Consider the following 19,909-nt stretch of genomic DNA (forward strand, 5'->3'; position numbering starts at 1 on the left):
CCCCCCGCTCTCTCTATCTCCCCCCGCTCTTCCCCTCTCTCTCTCTCTATCTCCCCCCGCTCTCCCCCTCTCTCTCTCTCTATCTCCCCCTCTCTCTCTACCTCCCCCCTCTCTCTCTATCTCCCCCCGCTCTCTCCATCTCCCCCCGCTCTCCCCCTCTCTCTCTCTATCTCCCCCCGCTCTCCCCCTCTCTCTCTCTATCTCCCCCGCTCTCCCCCTCTCTATCTCCCCCCTCTCTCTCTACCTCCCCCCTCTCTCTCTATCTCCCCCCGCTCTCTCTATCTCCCCCCGCTCTCCCCCTCTCTCTCTCTCTATCTCCCCCCGCTCTCCCCCTCTCTCTCTCTATCTCCCCCTCTCTCTCTCTATCTCCCCCCGCTCTCTCTATCTCCCCCCGCTCTCCCCCTCTCTCTCCATCTCCTCCCGCTCTCCCCCCCCCCCCGCTCTCTCTATCTCCCCTCCCCTCTCCCTCTCTCTATCGCCCCCGCCCCCGCTCTCCCACTACATTCTGCTCCTTTCTGGGGAGGGGTCAGTGAGCGGGGACAGTGACTGTTTCTCTCTGCAGCACCGGCTGGATAGTTCCAGCGATTTCTGTTTTAGTTTCTGGTTTCAGTGCAGGATGTGTCTGATTAACGTTGTCAGTGAGGCTGGAAAACGTATCAGTAACCGGCACCGCAACTGACAAAATCCCCGCACCGAACCCCAAAGAATAACCAGCAGCCAAATGAGTTTCTGACTAAACGCTGATATGTCGGGTGCTGGACCTCCGTTCAAAGAGTCTAACTTCACCATCTCTCTCTCTCTCTCCTTCCCTCTCTCTCTCATTCCCTCTCCCTCTCTCCCCCCCACTCTCCCTCTCCCTCTGACTCTCTCCATCCTCCTCTCTCTCCCTCCCTCTCTCTATCCTTCTCTCTCTCCCTCCCTCTCTCTCCCTCTTTCTCCCCCTCTCACCCCTTCCCCCCCCTCTCTCTCTGTCTCTCGCCCTCCCTCTCCCTGCCTCACCCCCCTCCGTCCCTCCCCCTCCCTCCCCGTCCCTCCCCCTCCCTCCCCGTCCCTCCCCCTCTCCATTCCTCCCCCCTTCCCTCCCTCTCTCCGTCCCTCCCCCTTCCTCCCCTCTCTCTGTCCCTCTCTCTCCCTCCCTCCCTGCCTCTTCCTCCTTCTCCCTCTCCCTCCCACTCCCGCCCCCTCTCCCTCCCTCTCTCTCTCCCTACCTCCCTCCCTCTCTCTCTCCCTACCTCCCTCCCTCTCTCTCTCCCTACCTCCCTCCCTCCCTTCCTCTCTCTCCCTCTCACCCCCTCTCTCTCCGTCTTTCCCTCCCCCTCTCCCTCCCCCTCCCCCTCTCCCCTCTCCCTCACCCCTCTCCCTTCGCCCTTCTCTCCCTCCCTCCCTCTCTCCCTCCCTCCCTCTCTCCCTCCCTCCCCCCCTCTCCCTCCCTTCCCCCTCTCCCTCCCTTCCCCCTCTCCCTCCCTCCCCCTCCCCCTTTCCCTCTCCCTCCCGCCCCTCTCCCTCCCTCCCCTCTCTCCCTCTCTCCTGCTCTCTCTCTGTTTCCCTCCTTCCCTCCCTCCCTCTCTACCTACGTCCCTCCCTCTCTCCCTACGTCCCTCCTTCCCTCTCACCCCCCTCCTCCCCTCCCTCTCTCTCTCTCCCCCTCCCTCCTCTCTCTCTCTGTGAACAGGCCATTGACTCTGTCTGACGGGATTAAGTTGCTGGAATCCTTGGCACAGCAGATCCACCTTGCGACTGTCAGCTTCATCAACATCAGGTACGTGTGCAGATTCTGCAGAGGGAATGGGTTCTGGGAACTGGTCAAGGACAGAAACTGTTCCAAGCTGGCACCAGATTTACACCCACACCAGACAGGGGCTAACCCTCGTGATCTCTCCTCCAGACTGGTGAGCTCTGTGTACATTATCCCGGAGCTTGGGAATATCCTAACGCAGCAGCACTGATATCGCCAACTTGTCCCACCATTCAGAGAGAGAGCTCCCGCCTGCCCTCACTTCCGCTGTCTCCCTTTGTAACCTCCTCCAGCTCCAAGACTCACAAATCTCTGCGCCTAATTCCGGCCTCTCCTACATCCCCGATTTTAATCGCTCCGCCATCGGCGGCCGTGCCATTGGCTGCCGCAAGACACAGAATCACAGAATCCCTACAGTACAGGAGGCCATTTGGCCCATCGGGCCAGCACTGACCACAATCCCACCCAGGCCCTATCCCCATAACCCCATGCATTTACCCTAGCTGGTCCCCCTGACACGAAGGGTCGATTTATCATGGCCAATCCACCTAACCTGCACATCTTTGGACAGTGGGAGGAAACCGGAGCACCCGGAGGAAACCCATGCAGACACGGGGAGAATGTGCAAACTCCATGCAGACATTGACCTGAGCCGGGAATCAAAGCCGGGTCCCTGGCGCTGTGAGGCAGCAGTGCTAACCACTGTGCTACACGGATAGTGCGGTAGTTGGAAATGGTCAGCTGAGTTGTGTAAGAAGGATAGTAATCGGGGCGAAGCTTTCCCTTTTGATTTGATTTGACTTTTTATTGTCACTAAGGCTAAGGAAATTTGGCATGTCAACTACAACTCTCACCAACTTTTACAGGTGCACCATAGAAAGCATCCTTTCTGGTTGTATCACAGCTTGGTATGGCTCCTGCTCTGCCCAAGACCACAAGAAACTACAAAAGGTCATGAATGAAGCCCAATCCATCACGCAAACCAGCCTCCCATCCATTGACTCTGTCTACACTTCCCGCTGCCTCAGCAAAGCAGCCAGCATAATTAAGGACCCCACACACCCCGGACATTCTCTCTTCCACCTTCTTCCGTCAGGAAAAAGATACAAAAGTCAGAGGTCACGTACCAACCGACTCAAGAACAGCTTCTTCCCTGCTGCCAACAGACTTTTGAATGAACCTACGCTGCATTAAGTTGATCTTTCTCCTGCTAATACATGTGACAATAATAAATCAAATCAAATCAAAATCACATGTATCAGTGTACAGTGAAAAGTATTGTTTCTTGCATGCTATACAAAGCATACCGTTCATAGAGAAGGAAAGGAGAGAGTGCAGAATGTAGTGTTACAGTCATAACTAGGGTGTAGAGAAAGATCAACTTAATGCAAGGTAAGTCCATTCAAAAGTCCGACAGCAGCAGGGAAGAAGCTGTTCTTGAGTCGATTGGTACGTGACCTCAGACTTTTGTATCTTTTTCCCGACTGAAGAAGATGGAAGAGAGAATGTCCGGGGTGTGTGGGGTCCTTAATTCTGCTGGCTGCTTTGCCGAGGCAGCGGGAAGTGTAGACAGAGTCAATGGATGGGAGGCTGGTTTGTGTGATGGATTGGGCTACATTCACGACCTTTTGTAGTTCCTTGCGGTCTTGGGCAGAGCAGGAGCCATACCAAACTGTGATACATCCAGAAAGAATGCTTTCTATGGTGCATCTGTAAAAGTTGGTGAGAGTCGTAGCTGACATGCCAAATTTCCTTAGTCTTCTGAGAAAGTAGAAACGTTGGTGGGCTTTCTTAACTATAGTATCGGCATGGGGGGACCAGGACAGGTTGTTGGTGATCTGGACACCTAAAAGGCAGAGAGGGGAAAGAATTCTGAGAGTGTATTCAGGAAAATGTTCTCCAGCGATGTGTGTCCAGTCCAATGGGAAAGGAAGGATTGATAGTCCTGGTTCTTTGTGAATGATGTGGGACAAGCGGAACAAGTGTCAGTAGGGGGAGCATTTCGGGGACAGCGATCATTGTATTGTTAGATTAAGCTGCCCTTGCGGAAAAGAACAAAGCACAAATGTCAGGCGATGTATTTTAGTCGGAAGAACGTGGAGAGACAATCTGAAATACAGGATCTGGTTCTAAAGGGGCTGGGTGTAGGGGTGCACAAACCATTGAAGGTGCAGGACAGATAGCACTGGTTAGCAAAGCATACAGTGTCCTGGGCTTTATTAACAGGGGCACTGAGGACAAGAGCAAGAAGGTTATAGAGTCATAGAGGTTTACAGCATGGAAACAGGCCCTTCGGCCCAACTTGTCCATGTCGCCCTTTTTTTTTAAACCCCTAAGCTAATCCCAATTGCCCGCATTTGGCCCATATCCCTCTATATCCATCGTACCCACGTAACTATCTAAATGCTTTTTAAAAGACAAAATTGTACCCGCCTCTCCTACTACCTCTGGCAGCTTGTTCCAGACACTCACCACCCTCTGTGTGAAAAAATTTCCCCTCTGGATACTTTTGTATCTCTCCCCTCTCACCTTAAACCTATCCCTCTAGTTTTAGACTCCCCTGCCTTTGGGAAAAGATATTGACTATCTAGCTGATCTGTGCCCCTCATTATTTTATAGACCTCTATAAGATCACCCCTCAGCCTTCTACGCTCCAGAGAAGAAAGTCCCAGTCTATCCAGCCTCTCCTTATAACTCAAACCATCAAGTCCCGGTAGCATCCTAGTAAATCTCTTCTGCACTCTTTCTAGTTTAATAATATCCTTTCTATAATAGGGTGACCTGAACTGTACACAGTTATGTTGAACTTGTACCAAACGTTGGTTTGGCCTGAGCTGGTGTATTGTGCTGAGTTCTGGGCACCGCACTATAGGAAGGATGTGAAGGCATTACATAGAAACTAGAAGCAGGGGTAGGCCATTCGGCCCTTCAAGCCTGCTCCGCCATTCATTCTGATCATGGCTGATTATCGAATTCAATATCCTGATCCTGCCATCCCCCCTCTTCCCGATATCCTTTGTTCCCTTTAGCCCCAAGAGCTATATCTAGTTCCTTCTTGAACTCTCTCACTTTTGGAGAGAGTGCAGGAAAAATTCACACAAGAATGGTTCCAAGGATGAGGTGGAGAGATTGGAGAGATCGGGACTGTTCTCCTTGGAGATGTGACGGCTGAGAGGAGATTTGGTCGGGATGTTCAAAATCATGAGGGGGCCTAGATAGTCAGTAGAGAGAAACCGTTCCCATTGGAGGAGGGATGGAGAACCAGAGGCACTGATTTAAGAAGAGGCTCTCTGCCTGAGAGTGTGCTGAAGGCAGGTTTACTCGAAACACTCGGAAAGGCACCAGGCTGTGATCTGAAAGGGAAGGATGTCAGGGTCATGGGGAGAAGGCAGGGGGACAGTACGAGGTGGATTACTTCATCAGTGGGCCAGCACCGACACAATGGGCTGAATGGCCTCATTTGCCGTAACCATTTTTTGATCTGATTCTAGTCTGGGATTTTACCATTTGAAGAAATATGCATCCTCTGAAGAATTCTGGAGGATAAACCCATGTTGTAGTGCTCACTTAGACCATTAGGTGGCAGACATGACCACAGGAAGTGACTGTGAACTGGTTACATTGGGAAGTCAATGAATCGGATTGCGTTCCGAGTCGCTCCCCGGAAACCTCCCTCACGGCCGGGAAGTGATGGAGTTTTGGCTGGAACGCCAAACTCTCCGCTCTCACAGGCAGCGGGGCGGGTGTGCACGTGGTCAGAGAATCCCACCCTGTGTGAGCGTCACTCAACCTATCCCTGCCTCCGCCCCCTCAGTCACGATTCGAGGTGATTTGGAAATCTGTAGCCTCACCAATGGAGGAGCCTCAATCGGGGGAACAGTGGGAGGGTGTTTGGCCTGTTGAGCTGGCTGCACCTTCAGAGAATCACAGGAGGATTTGATTTATTATTGTCACCATGTATTAACAGACAGTGAAAAGGATTGTTTCTTGCGCGCTATACAGACAAAGCATACCGTTCATAGAGAAGGAAAGGAGAGAGTGCAGAATGTAGTGTTACAGTCATAGCTAGCGGGTAGAGAAAGATCAACTTAATTCAAAAATCTGTCAGCAGTAGGGAAGAAGCTGTTCTTGAGTCGGTTGGTACATGATGTCAGACTTCCGTATCTTTTTCCCGACGGAAGAAGGTGGAAGAGAGAATGTCCGGGGTGCGTGGGGTCCTTAATTACGCTGGCTGCTTTTCCGAGGCAGCGGGAACTGTAGACAGAGTCAATGGATGGGAGGCTGGTTTGCGTGAAAGGTGGTCATTGGGCCCATTGAATCTGTGCTAGCTCCCCCCTGCTCTCTCCCCATTCCCTTCCGATATCTAAGCAATTCCCAATTGACCCTGCCTCCACCACCCTGGGCCCAGTCTATACGTCCACACCCTGGGCCCAGTCTATACGTCCACACCCTGGGCCCAGTCTATACGTCCACACTCTGGGCCCAGTCTATACGTCCACACTCTGGGCCCAGTCTATACGTCCACACTCTGGGCCCAGTCTATACGTCCACACCCTGGGCCCAGTCTATACGTCCACACTCTGGGCCCAGTCTATACGTCCACACTCTGGGCCCAGTCTATACGTCCACACTCTGGGCCCAGTCTATACGTCCACACTCTGGGCCCAGAATATACGTCCACACTCTGGGCCCAGTCTATACGTCCACACTCTGGGCCCAGTCTATACGTCCACACCCTGGGCCCAGTCTATACGTCCACACCCTGGGCCCAGTCTATACGTCCACACTCTGGGCCCAGTCTATACGTCCACACTCTGGGCCCAGTCTATACGTCCACACCCTGGGCCCAGTCTATACGTCCACACTCTGGGCCCAGTCTATACGTCCACACCCTGGGCCCAGTCTATACGTCCACACCCTGGGCCCAGTCTATACGTCCACACTCTGGGCCCAGTCTATACGTCCACACTCTGGGCCCAGTCTATACGTCCACACTCTGGGCCCAGTCTATACGTCCACACTCTGGGCCCAGTCTATACGTCCACACTCTGGGCCCAGTCTATACGTCCACACTCTGGGCCCAGTCTATACGTCCACACTCTGGGCCCAGTCTATACGTCCACACTCTGGGCCCAGTCTATACGTCCACACTCTGGGCCCAGTCTATACGTCCACACTCTGGGCCCAGTCTATTCTAGAATCTAACCACTCACTGCATTTCAAGAGGAAAGATCTGTCTGATGCTGCTTGGGTTCTGTGTCCCTTGCTTATATCGATCAATCAGCCGATGGAAAGTGTTTCTGTTTATTGATCCAGATCGACCACTTTGTGATCTTGGTTGGTCTGTAACATCGGCTGCATTCTCCGACTCTGCACCCTGAATCTCTGAATCCATTATTGTCTGCTGTATCTTTCCAGCTCAGCCTTCAGTACAATGACTGAGTGGAGAAATTTCTCTGCGTGTTGGAACAACCTCGAGGGGCTGAATGGCCTCCTCCTGTTTTTACCTCCCGTTCACTATGATTCAATGCAGAGTGTGTTTTGTGCGTTTATGGACGGTTTTTTTCGGGAGGAATTTTGTCCGAGAGCAAAGTGCTTTGCTCCTATTCGAATAGTGTCCACCTGACCTGCCAGAACTGGTTGGTAAGCTCCCCACTTTTTGGGAGTTCCTGAAGGAGAGCATTGCTGACAATGCCGCACCCCCTCAGCAGTTTTGTTACTACGTGAGGGGCTTTAACTCAACAATCGTGTGCCCCGGACTCGATAACTAATCGAACTGCGACTCTTCTCCCCCTGGTCCTTGCTGCATCCCGTCTATAACTTACTAACATTAGGGGGGGGAAATATCATAGAATCATGCAGCACACAAAGGGGGCTATTCAGCCCATCATGCTCCTGCCAGCCCTTTGGAAGAACTGTCCAATTTGTCACCTACTCCCCCCTGCCTCTGCTCTTACCCCGAGCTCAGCAATTCTTTTCATTTTCAGATATTTATCCAATTCCATTATTAAAAGTTCCACTTGAATCTGCTTCCACCCCCCTTTCAGGCAGCGCCTTCCAGATCGTTCCACAGAGTCTGTACAGTGCACAAAGAGGCCATTCTGCCTATCGAGTCTGCCCCGACTCTCCGAAAGAGCATCCCACCCAGGTCCTCCACTCCACCACATCCCTGTAACCCGACACGTTTAGCATGGCTAATCTGCACCCTAACCCGCACATCTTTGGGACTGTGGGAGGAAACCGGAGCACCCGGAGGAAACCCACGCAGACACGGGGAGGATGTGCAGACTCCACACAGACAGTGACCCAAGCCGGGAATCGAACCCGGGTCCCTGGTGCTGTGAGGCAGCAGTGCTAACCGCTGTGCCTCCCCCACAACAACACAGTGCTCCAGCTGGGGTCTTATCAGTGATTTATAAAGGCTTCCTGGCTTTTGTACTCCAGTTAAACTGCATGTTACTTTCAAGCTAACTTGATCAACCTATTCTGCACCTTTGGGAGGGTTGTACGTGTGAATGTAGCAGGTAGGCAGAGTGGGTCTCGTTGAAAGGTATAAAATTCTTGACGGTGCTGGACAGACTGGATTCAGGGATGATATTTCCTCTGGCAGGGTGAGGAGGGAGTCCCAGGCAGCGCATTCCAGACCGTCACCACTCTCGGGGTAAAATCGTTTTCCCTTACATCCCCCCCCCCCAATCCTCCTGTCCCTCACCTTGATCCCACGTCCCCTCGTGACTGACCCTGCAGGAGAGGGGAACAGCTGCTCCTTCTCCACTCTGTCCACACCCCTCATAATCCTACAATCGGGAATACACTGCAAAAGGATTTCAATTGGTCAGAAAGTGCTCTGGGATGTACCGGGCTGTGAGAGGCGCTATATAAATGAAGCTTGTCTGTGTTTCTTTCAGTGTGATTGGACCAGCTTTAACATTCAGAGTGCGACAGAATGACCAGAATCTGACCATCGCTGAGGTGACGAACAAAGCCAGTAAGTACAGATCCCGGGCCCAGCCTCAGTACTGTTCCCCAGGGGGGGGGATAATCCACGGGGACGAGAGGGGGGTCTGAGTTCTGTAAACTCTGAGGACAGCAATCCTGAACCTTCTCATCAGGACTGTTGAATTTGAAATGTTGCGTGTGACCCTGTGGTTAAAACCCCCCCAGGATTATCCACAGTCCCGCAGCAGAAAGAGCTTTTTTTTTCCTGCCTTGTTTTTCTCTTCACACCCCCGACACAACCCTGCTTCCCCCTGCTCTCCCTCTCTCTCTATCCCAGCCCCCGTCCCCCACCCCCTCTCTCCCTCTCACCCCCTCTCTCTGTCTCACCCCCTCTCTCTGTCTCACCCCCTCTCTCTGTCTCACCCCCTCTCTCTGTCTCACCCCCTCTCTCTGTCTCACCCCCTCTCTCTGTCTCACCCCCTCTCTCAGTCTCACCCCCTCTCTCTGTCTCACCCCCTCTGTCTCACCCCCTCTCTCCGTCTCTCCCCCTCTCTCAGCACCCACCAATCCACTCTAATCTTCTTGTACCTCTCTCTCTCCTCGCACTGAGGGAGCACTGCACTGAGTGTCAGTTCTGAGGGAGTGCTGCACTGTCAGAGGGTCAGTGCTGAGGGAGTGCCGCACTGTCAGAGGGTCAGTGCTGAGGGAGTGCTGCACTGTCAGAGGGTCAGTGCTGAGGGAGTGCTGCACGGTCAGAGGGTCAGTGCTGAGGGAGTGCTGCACTGTCAGAGGGTCAGTACTGAGGGAGTGCCGCACCGTCAGAGGGTCAGTACTGAGGGAGTGCTGCACTGTCAGAGGGTCAGTACTGAGGGAGTGCCGCACTGTCAGAGGGTCAGTACTGAGGGAGTGCCACACTGTCAGAGGGTCAGTGCTGAGGGAGTGCCGCACTGTCAGAGGGTCAGTACTGAGGGAGTGCCGCACTGTCAGAGGGTCAGTACTGAGGGAGTGCCGCACTGTCAGAGGGTCAGTACTGAGGGAGTGCCGCACTGTCAGAGGGTCAGTACTGAGGGAGTGCTGCACTGTCAGGAATACTGTCTTTCAGACAAGTTGTTGAATATCAGCCCCCTGAGGTGAATGAGAAAGGGGTGGTGGGGCGGGGGGGCAGGGGGAAAGGTGGGAGGTGGCAGGGGGGTGGGGTTGGTGGAGGAGTGGGTGGCGGGGCGGGGGGAGGGATCTTTCCGGTACCCTGGCTCGGCATTGAGCATCTGACCAATGTCACAAAGGCGGATGATGCGACCATTTCCACATCGCCGTTTGTGGTAGTTTTGCAAAGTGCTGAACGTTCTAAATTAGAACTCTCCGAAACGTCCCGGGTATGGGAAAGGCGCTATACAAATGCAGGTCGATTCCATCGCTCTGCAGAAATAGTTGCATTTCTGAGTGTATTGTGGGTCGGGGGCCTGGAGGGGGACTGGGCGGAGGGGCTGAGGGGGTGGTCCTGGGCAGGGGGGTGGGTGGGGGGATGGGTGGCGAAGGGGTGGGGGCTGGGCAGGGAGCTGGGCAGAGGGGCTGGGGGGTTGTGCGGGGTTTGGGGGGGTTGGGGTGGGTCTGGGCGGGGCTGTGTGGGGAGGCTGGGGATGGACGGAGGTGGGGGAGGGTGGGGGGGCTGGGGATGGACGGAGGGAGGGGTGTGTGGGTGGGGGGGCTGGGGATGGACGGGGGGGTGGGTGGGGGGGCTGCGGATGGACGGAGGGTGGGGAGACTGGGGATGGATGGAGGGAGGGGTGGGTGGGGGGGCTGGGGATGGACGGAGGGGGGGGAGGGTGGGGGAGCTGGGGATGGACGGAGGGGGGGGTGGAGGGTGGGGGGGCTGGGGATGGACGGGGGGGTGGGTGGGGGGCTGGGGATGGACGGGGGGGGAGGGTGGGGGGGCTGGGGATGGACGGGGGGGGGTGGGTGGGGGGCTGGGGATGGACGGGGGGGTGGGTGGGGGGCTGGGGATGGATGGAGGGAGGGGTGGGTGGGGGGGCTGGGGATGGATGGAGGGAGGGTGGGGGGCTGGGGATGGACGGAGGGAGGGTGGGAGCGGTGGGGGGCTGGGGATGGACGGAGGGGTGGGAGGGGTGGGGGGGCTGGGGATGGACGGAGGGGTGGGAGGGGTGGGGGGGCTGGGGATGGATGGAGGGGTGGTAGGGGTGGGGGAGCTGGGATGGATGGAGGGGTGGGAGGGGTGGGGGGCTGGGGATGGACGGAGGGGTGGGAGGGGTGGGGGGGCTGGGGATGGACGGAGGGGTGGGGGGCTGGGGATGGATGGAGGGGGGGTGGGTGGGTGGGGGGCTGGGGATGGACGGAGGGGTGGGTGAGTGGGGGGGCTGGGGATGGACGGAGGGGTGGGAGGGGTGGGGGGGCTGGGGATGGACGGAGGGGTGGGAGGGGTGGGGGGACTGGGGATGGACGGAGGGGTGGGGGGTGGGGGGTCTGGGGATGGACGGAGGGGTGGGAGGGGTGGGGGGGCTGGGGATGGATGGAGGGGGGGGTGGGTGGGGGGGTTGGGGATGGATGGAGGGAGGGGTGGGAGTGGGGGCTGGGGATGGACGGGGGGGGGGGGGGTGGGAGGGGTGGGAGGGCTGGGGATGGACGGAGGGGGGTGGGTGGGGTGGGGGGGCTGGGGATGGACGGAGGGGGGGTGGGGGGGCTGGGGATGGACGGAGGGGTGGGAGGGGTGGGGGGGCTGGGGATGGACGGAGGGGTGGGAGGGGTGGGGGGGCTGGGGATGGATGGAGGGGTGGGAGGGGTGGGGGGGCTGGGGATGGATGGAGGGGGGGTGGGTGGGTGGGGGGGCTGGGGATGGACGGAGGGGTGGGTGGGTGGGGGGGCTGGGGATGGACGGAGGGGTGGGAGGGGTGGGGGGGCTGGGGATGGATGGAGGGGTGGGAGGGGTGGGGGGGCTGGGGATGGATGGAGGGGTGGGAGGGGTGGGGGGGCTGGGGATGGATGGAGGGGGGGTGGGTGGGTGGGGGGGCTGGGGATGGACGGAGGGGTGGGTGGGTGGGGGGGCTGGGGATGGACGGAGGGTGGGAGGGGTGGGGGGGCTGGGGATGGATGGAGGGGTGGGAGGGGTGGGGGGGCTGGGGATGGATGGAGGGGGGGTGGGTGGGTGGGGGGGCTGGGGATGGACGGAGGGGTGGGTGGGGGGGCTGGGGATGGACGGAGGGGTGGGAGGGGTGGGGTGGCTGGGGATGGACGGAGGGGTGGGAGGGGTGGGCGGACTGGGGATGGACGGAGGGGTGGGGGGGTGGGGGGGCTGGGGATGGACGGAGGGGTGGGAGGGGTGGGGGGGCTGGGGATGGATGGAGGGGGGGGTGGGTGGGGGGGCTGGGGATGGACGGAGGGAGGGGTGGGTGGGGGGGCTGGGGATGGACGGAGGGGGGGGTGGGTGGGGGGGCTGGGGATGGACGGAGGGAGGGGTGGGTGGGGGGGCTGGGGATGGATGGAGGGAGGGGTGGGAGTGGGGGCTGGGGATGGACGGGGGGGGGGGTGGGAGGGGTGGGAGGGGTGGGGGGGCTGGGGATGGACAGATTGGGGGGTGGGTGGGAGGGCTGGGGATGGACGGGGGGGGGGTGGGTGGGGGGGCTGGGGATGGACGGAGGGGGGGTGATGGGTGGGGGGGCTGGGGATGGACGGAAGGGGGGGGTGGGTGGAGGGGCTGGGGATGGACGGAGGGGGGGTGATGGGTGGGGGGGCTGGGGATGGACGGAGGGGGGTGGTGGTGGGGGGGCTGGGGATGGACGGAGGGAGGGGTGGGAGCGGTGGGGGGCTGGGGATGGACGGAGGGGTGGGAGGGGTGGGGGGGCTGGGGATGGACGGAGGGGTGGGAGGGGTGGGGGGGCTGGGGATGGACGGAGGGGTGGGTAGGGGTGGGGGGGGGCTGGGGATGGATGGAGGGGTGGGAGGGGTGGGGGGGCTGGGGATGGATGGAGGGGTGGGAGGGGTGTGGGGGCTGGGGATGGATGGAGGGGTGTGGGTGGGTGGGGGGGCTGGGGATGGACGGAGGGGTGGGTGGGGGGGCTGGGGATGGATGGAGGGGTGGGAGGGGTGGGGGGGCTGGGGATGGACGGAGGGGTGGGAGGGGTGGGGGACTGGGGATGGACGGAGGGGTGGGGGGGTGGGGGGGCTGGGGATGGACGGAGGGGTGGGAGGGGTGGGGGGGCTGGGGATGGATGGAGGGGGGGTGGGTGGGGGGCTGGGGATGGACGGAGGGAGGGGTGGGTGGGGGGGCTGGGGATGGATGGAGGGAGGGGTGGGAGGGGGGGCTGGGGATGGACGGAGGGGGGGGTGGGAGGGGTGGGGGGCTGGGGATGGACAGATGGGGGGGTGGGTGGGGGGGCTGAGGATGGACGGAGGGGGGGGTGGGTGGGGGGGCTGGGGATGGGACGGGGGGGGGTGGCAGGGGTGGGGGGCTGGGGATGGACAGATGGGGGGGTGGGTGGGAGGGCTGGGGATGGACGGAGGGAGGGGTGGGTGGGGGGGCTGGGGATGGATGGAGGGAGGGGTGGGAGTGGGGGCTGGGGATGGCCGGGGGGGGTGGGAGGGGTGGGGGGGCTGGGGAGGACAGATGGGGGTGGGTGGGAGGGCTGGGGATGGACGGAGGGGGGGGTGGGTGGGGTGGGGGGGGCTGGGGATGGACGGAAGGGGGGTGGGTGGGGGGGCTGGGGATGGACGGAGAGGGGGGGGTGGGTGGGGGGGCTGGGGATGGACAGAGGGGGGGTGGGAGGGGTGGGGGGGCTGGGGATGGACGGAGGTGGGATGGGTGGGGGGGCTGGGCAGGAGAATGGGAGGAAGCCCAGGTTCCATTCAGTCTCCAAGTGGAGCAGTTTCTCATTGAGCGTCCGGCTAATCTGTGGAGGGCACAGGTCCCCATTTCATCTGCCTGTGATTTAAATGCGATAAAAGGCGTGAGTGTGGGGGTAATTATTCCGCAGCCTGCAACTCCATCGATTGTTGCTCTGTGATTAAAGGGCAGCCTCGGTGTGGCTGCTTACAAAGGGGAGCCGGCTTTCTGTGGCCTCCCCCTGAATATGGATGTGACCTTCTCGCTGAATGAAGGTCGCGGTGAGTGTTGCCAACGTCATCCTGCTCCGCCTCTGTGCACCTGCTCAGAAGGCAAGGCGTGGATTCATTAAACATCTCCACGCTAAAGACAAGCAGCGAAGGGGGTCCCGGGGTCCAGACAATCCCCTCCAAATGGGCTGCTCTTTGTCAGCCTATAATTTAAAATAATCCTCCCACCCCGCCTCCCCCACGCTTCTCCTCCAATTCTACGCCTGACAGTTTGAGAGATGAATTCTCTCTCTCTCTGTGCCGAGCGGGCTGCTACAAAACATTTCTTTTTATTCATTTGTGGGACATGGGCGTCGCTGGCTGGGCCAAGCATTTGTTGCCCATCCCTAGTTGCCCCTTGAACTGAGTGTCTCGCTCGGCCATTTCAGAGGGTAGTTAAGAGTCAACCACATTGCTGTGGCTCTGGAGTCACATGTAGGCCAGACCGGGTAAGGACATCAGATTTCCTCCCCTAAAGGATATTAGTGAACCAGATGGATTTTTCCAACAATCGAAAATGGTTTCATAGAATCATAGAAACCCTACAGTGCAGAAAGAGGCCATTCGGCCCATCGAGTCTGCACCGACCACAATCCCACCCAGGCCCTATCCCCGTAACCCCACATATTTGCCCCGCTAATCCCTCTAACCTACGCATCCCGGGACACTAACGGGCAATTTAGCATGGCCAATGAACCTAACCTGCACATCTTTGGACTGTGGGAGGAAACCGGAGCACCCGGAGGAAACCCACGCAGACATGGGGAGAACGTGCAGACTCCACATAGACAGTGACCCAAGCCAGGAATCGAACCCGGCTCCCTGGCGCTGTGAGGCAGCTGTGCTAACCACTGTGCCTTCATGGTCATCAGTAGATTCTTAATTCCAGATTTGTTAAAAATTGCATTTATATTCCACCATCTGCTGTGGCAGGATTCGAACCTGGGTCCCCAGAACATCAGCTAAGTTTCTGGATTAATAGTCTAGATAATACCACTAGGCCATCGCCTCCTCAGGAGTTGCTTCTTTCAGCATCTGGATGAGCGTAAAATAAACCTGAGATCCTTCTTTGGAATTTCACCCCTGGTCCGTGTCACTAGAAATATGGAAAGTTGAGGCATTTTTCATTGCTGCTGGAGGAGTGACGGCTAATACCGTCTTCCCAGCACAGAAACCGGCTATTTGGCCTGTATGATCGGCGTGAGGGGTTCCGCCTACACTTTCGCTTCATCCACTCCATCAGCATCGAGAGACACAGGGACTAATTGTGCTCCTCAGTCCCAGAGTCCTAACGTTTTACAGCCTTTGGCCCATCGTGTCTGCACAGGCCATCAAGTACCTATCTATTTGATTTGATTTATTATTATCACATGTATTAACATACAGTGAAAAGTATTGTTTCTTGCGCGCTATACAGACAAAGTATACCGTTCATAGAGAAGGAAAGGAGAGAGTGCGAAATGTAGTGTTACAGTCATTGCTAGGATGTAGAGAAGGATCAACTTAATGCAGGGTAAAAGGTATGACAGCAGCTGGGAAGAAGCTGTTCTTGAGTCGGTTGGTACGTGACCTCAGACGTTTGTATCTTTTTCCCGACGGAAGAAGGTGGAAGAGAGAATGTCCGGGATGCGTGAGGTCCTTAATTATGCTGGCTGCTTTGCCGAGGCAGTGGGAAGTGTAGACAGAGTCAATGGATGGGAGGCTGGTTTGTGTGATGGATTGGGCTACATTCACGACCTTTTGTAGTTTCTTGTGGTCTTGGGCAGAGCAGGAGTCATACCAAGCTGTGATACAACCAGAAAGAATGCTTTCTATGGTGCATCTGTAAAAGTTGGTGAGAGTTGTAGCTGACATGCCAAATTTCCTTAGTCTTCTGAGAAAGTAGAGGCCTTGGTGGGCTTTCTTAACTGTAGTGTTGGCATGGGGGGACCAGGACAGGTTGTTGGTGATCTGGTCACCTAGAAACATGAAACATTTCCAGTTCGTCCCCGTTGATGTCGACAGGGGCATGTCCTCCACTACACTTCCTGAAGTTGATGACTATCTCCTTCGTTTTGTTGACATTGAGGGAGAGATTATTGTTGCCGCACCAGTTCACCAGATTCTCTATCTCATTCCTGTACTTTGTCTTGTCATTATTTGAGATCCGACCCACTACAGTGGTGTCGTCAGCAAACTTGAAAATTGAATTGGAGGGGAATTTGGCCACACAGTGATAGGTGTATATGGAGTATAGTAGGGGGCTGAGAACACAGCCTTGTGGGGCACCGGTGTTGATGATCGTGGAGGAGGTGTTGTTGCCTATCCTTACTGATTATGGTCTGTGAGTTAGGAAGTTCAGGATCCAGTCGCAGAGGGAGGAGCCGAGACCCAGGCCATGAAGTTTGGAGTTGTGTTTTGTAGGATTAATGGTGTTGAATCTATTCTAATCCCATTTCCCAGCACTTGGATCACAGCCTTGTTTCGCTGTGGCATTTCAAAGTCCTTTGGCTCCTCGAGCCTGCTCCACCATTCAGTAAGAAAGAAACATAGAAACTAGTAGCAGGAGTAGGCCATTCGGCCCTTCGAGCCTGCTCCACCATTCATTATGATCATGGCTGATCATCGAGTTCAATATCCTGATCCCCCTTCCCCCCCATATCCCTCGATCCCTTTAGCCCCAAGAGGTATATCTAATTTCTTCTTGAAATCAGACAACGTTTTGGCCTCAACTACATTCTGTGGAAGTGAATTCCACACATTCACCACCCTCTGGGTGAAGAAACATCTCCTCACCTCAGTTCTAAAAGGTTCACCCCTTATCCTCAAACTATGACCCCTCGTTCTGGACTCCTCCCACCATCGGGAACATTCTTTCTGAATCTAAATAAAAGCAAATTACTGCGGATGCTGGAATCTGAAACCAAAAGAGAAAATGCTGGAAAATCTCGGCCGGTCTGGCAGCATCTGTGAGGAGAGAAAAGAGCTGACGTTTCGAGTCCAGACGACTCTTTGTCAAAGTAAAAGGCAGAGAAAGTGGGGGATATTTATACCGCAGGGGGAGGGAATGAAAGATGAGTCAGAGCCACAGAAACCAGTGGAAAGGCTGCTAATGGCAGCACATAGAGAGAATAAAGGGTGTGAATGGCCAAACGGCAGAGAAGCTGAAATCAGAGGGTAAACTGTGACAGATGGAGATGTGGGGAGAGGGGAGAGATGGGTGGGAGAGAGGTAAAATGGAGAAAAGGGGGAAAGAGGAAGCATAGGGGGAGAAAAGGTAAGGACAGAGGGATAAAATAGGGGGAAGAGTGGGGGGAGGAAAGGAAAATGAAGAAAGACAATAAAGAAATAAAAGGCGGCGAACAGTAAAAATTAAATAAAATGAAAACAAAGGGGTGGAGGTGGGATGGAGCCAATCATCTGAAGTTGTTGAATTCGGTGTTGAGACTGGAAGGCTGTAAAGTGCCGAGCCGGGGGATGAGATGCTGTTCCTCCAGTTTGCGTTGAGCTTCACTGGAACACTGCAGCAGTAAGAAGTCTAACAACACCAGGTTAAAGTCCAACAGGTTTATTTGGTAGCAAGCGCCAAATAAACCTGTTGGACTTCAACCTGGTGTTGTTAGACTTGTTACTGTGTTTACCCCAGTCCAACGCTGGCACCTCCACAGCATTGCAGCAGGGTCAAGGACAGACATGTGGGCATGGGAGCAGGATCGCGTGCTAAAATGGCAAACAACCGGAAGGTCAGGGTCCTGATTGCGCACAGACCGAAGGTGCTCAGGTTTTCTTTCTGAATCTCCCCTGTCTAATCCTGTTAGAATTTCATACATTTCTATGAGTTCCCCTCTCACTCTTCTAAACTCCAGTGAACATAATCCTAACTGACTTAGTCTCTCCTCACACAAAAACAAAAAATGTTGAGCAGATCTGACAGCATCTGTAGAGAGAGAGAGAATAGAGTGAACGTTTGACTGGATGATCCTTTGTCAGAGCCCAGAGTCTCTCCTCATCATTATGTGTGGCCTCAGCTCTGTCTTCCTGTCTGCCACTTCTCCCCTCCCCCCCCCCCCCCACCCCTCCTCCTCCCCCCCCTCCACCCCTCCTCCTCCCCCCCCTCATCTTGGGAACTGTTCTGAAGAAGAGTCCGATGGACTCGAAACCCAAGCTCTGTTTCTCTCTCCACAGACGTAACCAAAACTGCTGAGTTTTTCCAGCAATTTCTGTTTTTATTTCCAATCTCCAGCATCTGCGGTAGTTAGTTTTTATTCTCCTGAATTCCCTAGTGACCACCATGGTGCCCTAAGTCCTGATCAGCCCTGCAAGTGGCAACATCATCTCTATGTCCACCCGACCACACCTCTTTCACAATCTTGAAGAGCTATATGATCTCACCCTTTTAGCTTTCCGAGTGGAAAGAACCTTGGCAAGTGCAATTTCTCCTGATGGATATAACCTCCCAGTTCTGCCGCCATCATTAGAAGTCTCCATCTAGTGCTTCCATAATTGTTCCTTTGTGTAAAATTTGTTTTTTATTCATTCGTGGGACATGGGCGTCGCTGGCTGGGCCAGCATTTATTGCCCATCCCTGGTTGCCCGAGGGTAGTTGAGAGTCAACCACATTGCTGTGGCTCTGGGGTCACATGTAGGCCTGACCGGGTAAGGACAGCAGATTTCCTTCCCTGAAGGACATTAGTGAATCAGATGGGTTCTTCCAACAATCAACAATAGTTTCATGGTCATCAGTCATTATAGCATGGAAGCCAGAACTGTGCACAGTGCTCTCAAGTTTAAAGTTTATTTGTTAGTGTCACAAGTAGGCTTATGTTAACACCGCAGTGAAGTTACTGTGAAAATCAATAATCTTGACTGCCTCGATTGAACCTGCCTCCATCACGCTTCCAGGCAGCTCATTCCAGATCCCAACCATGCACTGTGTGGAAATGTTTCTCCTCACATCACATTTGCTTTATCACTTTAAATCTGTGCCCTCTCGTTCTTGATCCTTTTACAAATGGGAACAGTTTCTCCCTGTCTAAACTGTCCAGCTCCCTCATGATTTGACTATTTCTATCAAATCTCCTCTCCACCTTTTTCTCTCCAAGGAGACAGCCCTAACCTCTCCAATCTATTCTTGTAACTGAAGTCTCTCATCCCTGGAACCATTGTTGTAAACCTCTTCTACTCTCTCTCCAATGCGTTCACATCCTTCCTATAGCACGGCACCCAGAACTGTCCACAATATTCCAGCTGAGGTCTAACTAGTGACTTGTGTAAGTTCAGCATAACCTCCTTGCTCTTGTACTCTGTGCTCCTATTAATAAAGCCCAGAATACTATAAGCTTCATTAACTGCTCTCTCCACCTGTGCTGCCACCTTCAGTGATCTATGCACAGATACACTCAGGTCCCTCTGCTCCCAAATTCCTTTACAATTGTACCCCTTATTTTACATTGCCTCTCCATGTTCTTCCTACCAAATGCATCACCTCACACTCCTCCACATTGAACTCCATCTGCCGCCTATCTGCCCACTCCACCAACTTGTCTATGTCCTTTTGAAGTTCTGCACTGTCCTCTTCGCAGTTTACAATACTTCCAAGTTTTGTGCCTTCCGCAAACTTTGAAACTGTCCCCTGCACACCAAGATCTACATCATTAATATGTATCAGGAAAAGCAAGGGTCCCTGGGGAACACCGCGACAAACCTTCCTCCAGCCTGAAAATTATCCATTAACCATTGCTCTGAGCTTCCTATTATTCAGCCAATCTTGTATCCATGTGCCGTGAATCCGGATAAGAGAGAGTAATCACAAAATTAAAGTTGACCATTCAGGGGTGATATCGGGAAGTGTTCCGTTGCACAAGGTGGAGTGGAAACCTGGAATACCCTCCCCACAAAAACAGCTGATCTGGTTGTTGGGGGCGGGGTGGGGGTGGGGGAGGGTAGTAGACAATTTTCAAACACCAGGGGGAGAGTCTAGGTTAAGGTACCTAGCAATGCATTCTTGACTGTAACTCACTACATATAGAAAGTTCTCATCCTTTCCCCTCTCCAACTGAGAACACATTGTCACTCAAGCAGCAAGTAACCTGTGTTAGATTCTGAGGATGTGGTAGTTAAGTTAAACTTTATTTATTATTCACAATTAACACTGCA

General features: G+C 55.3%; 1 protein-coding gene across 1 annotated transcript in view; it reads left to right on the top strand.

Moving 5' to 3' along the window:
- The window catches only part of LOC144504113 (receptor-type tyrosine-protein phosphatase-like N), a 270,541-nt gene that overhangs the window by 101,057 nt on the left and 149,575 nt on the right, over window positions 1–19,909 (top strand). Inside the window, exons 10-11 of the mRNA XM_078229290.1 lie at window positions 1,673–1,759; window positions 8,644–8,723. Of these exons, the coding sequence (XP_078085416.1) occupies window positions 1,673–1,759; window positions 8,644–8,723 (167 nt within the window). The remainder of the gene's footprint in view (window positions 1–1,672; window positions 1,760–8,643; window positions 8,724–19,909) is intronic.

Source organism: Mustelus asterias, chromosome 14, assembly GCF_964213995.1.
Source record: "Mustelus asterias chromosome 14, sMusAst1.hap1.1, whole genome shotgun sequence".
Taxonomy (NCBI): Eukaryota; Metazoa; Chordata; class Chondrichthyes; order Carcharhiniformes; family Triakidae; genus Mustelus; species Mustelus asterias.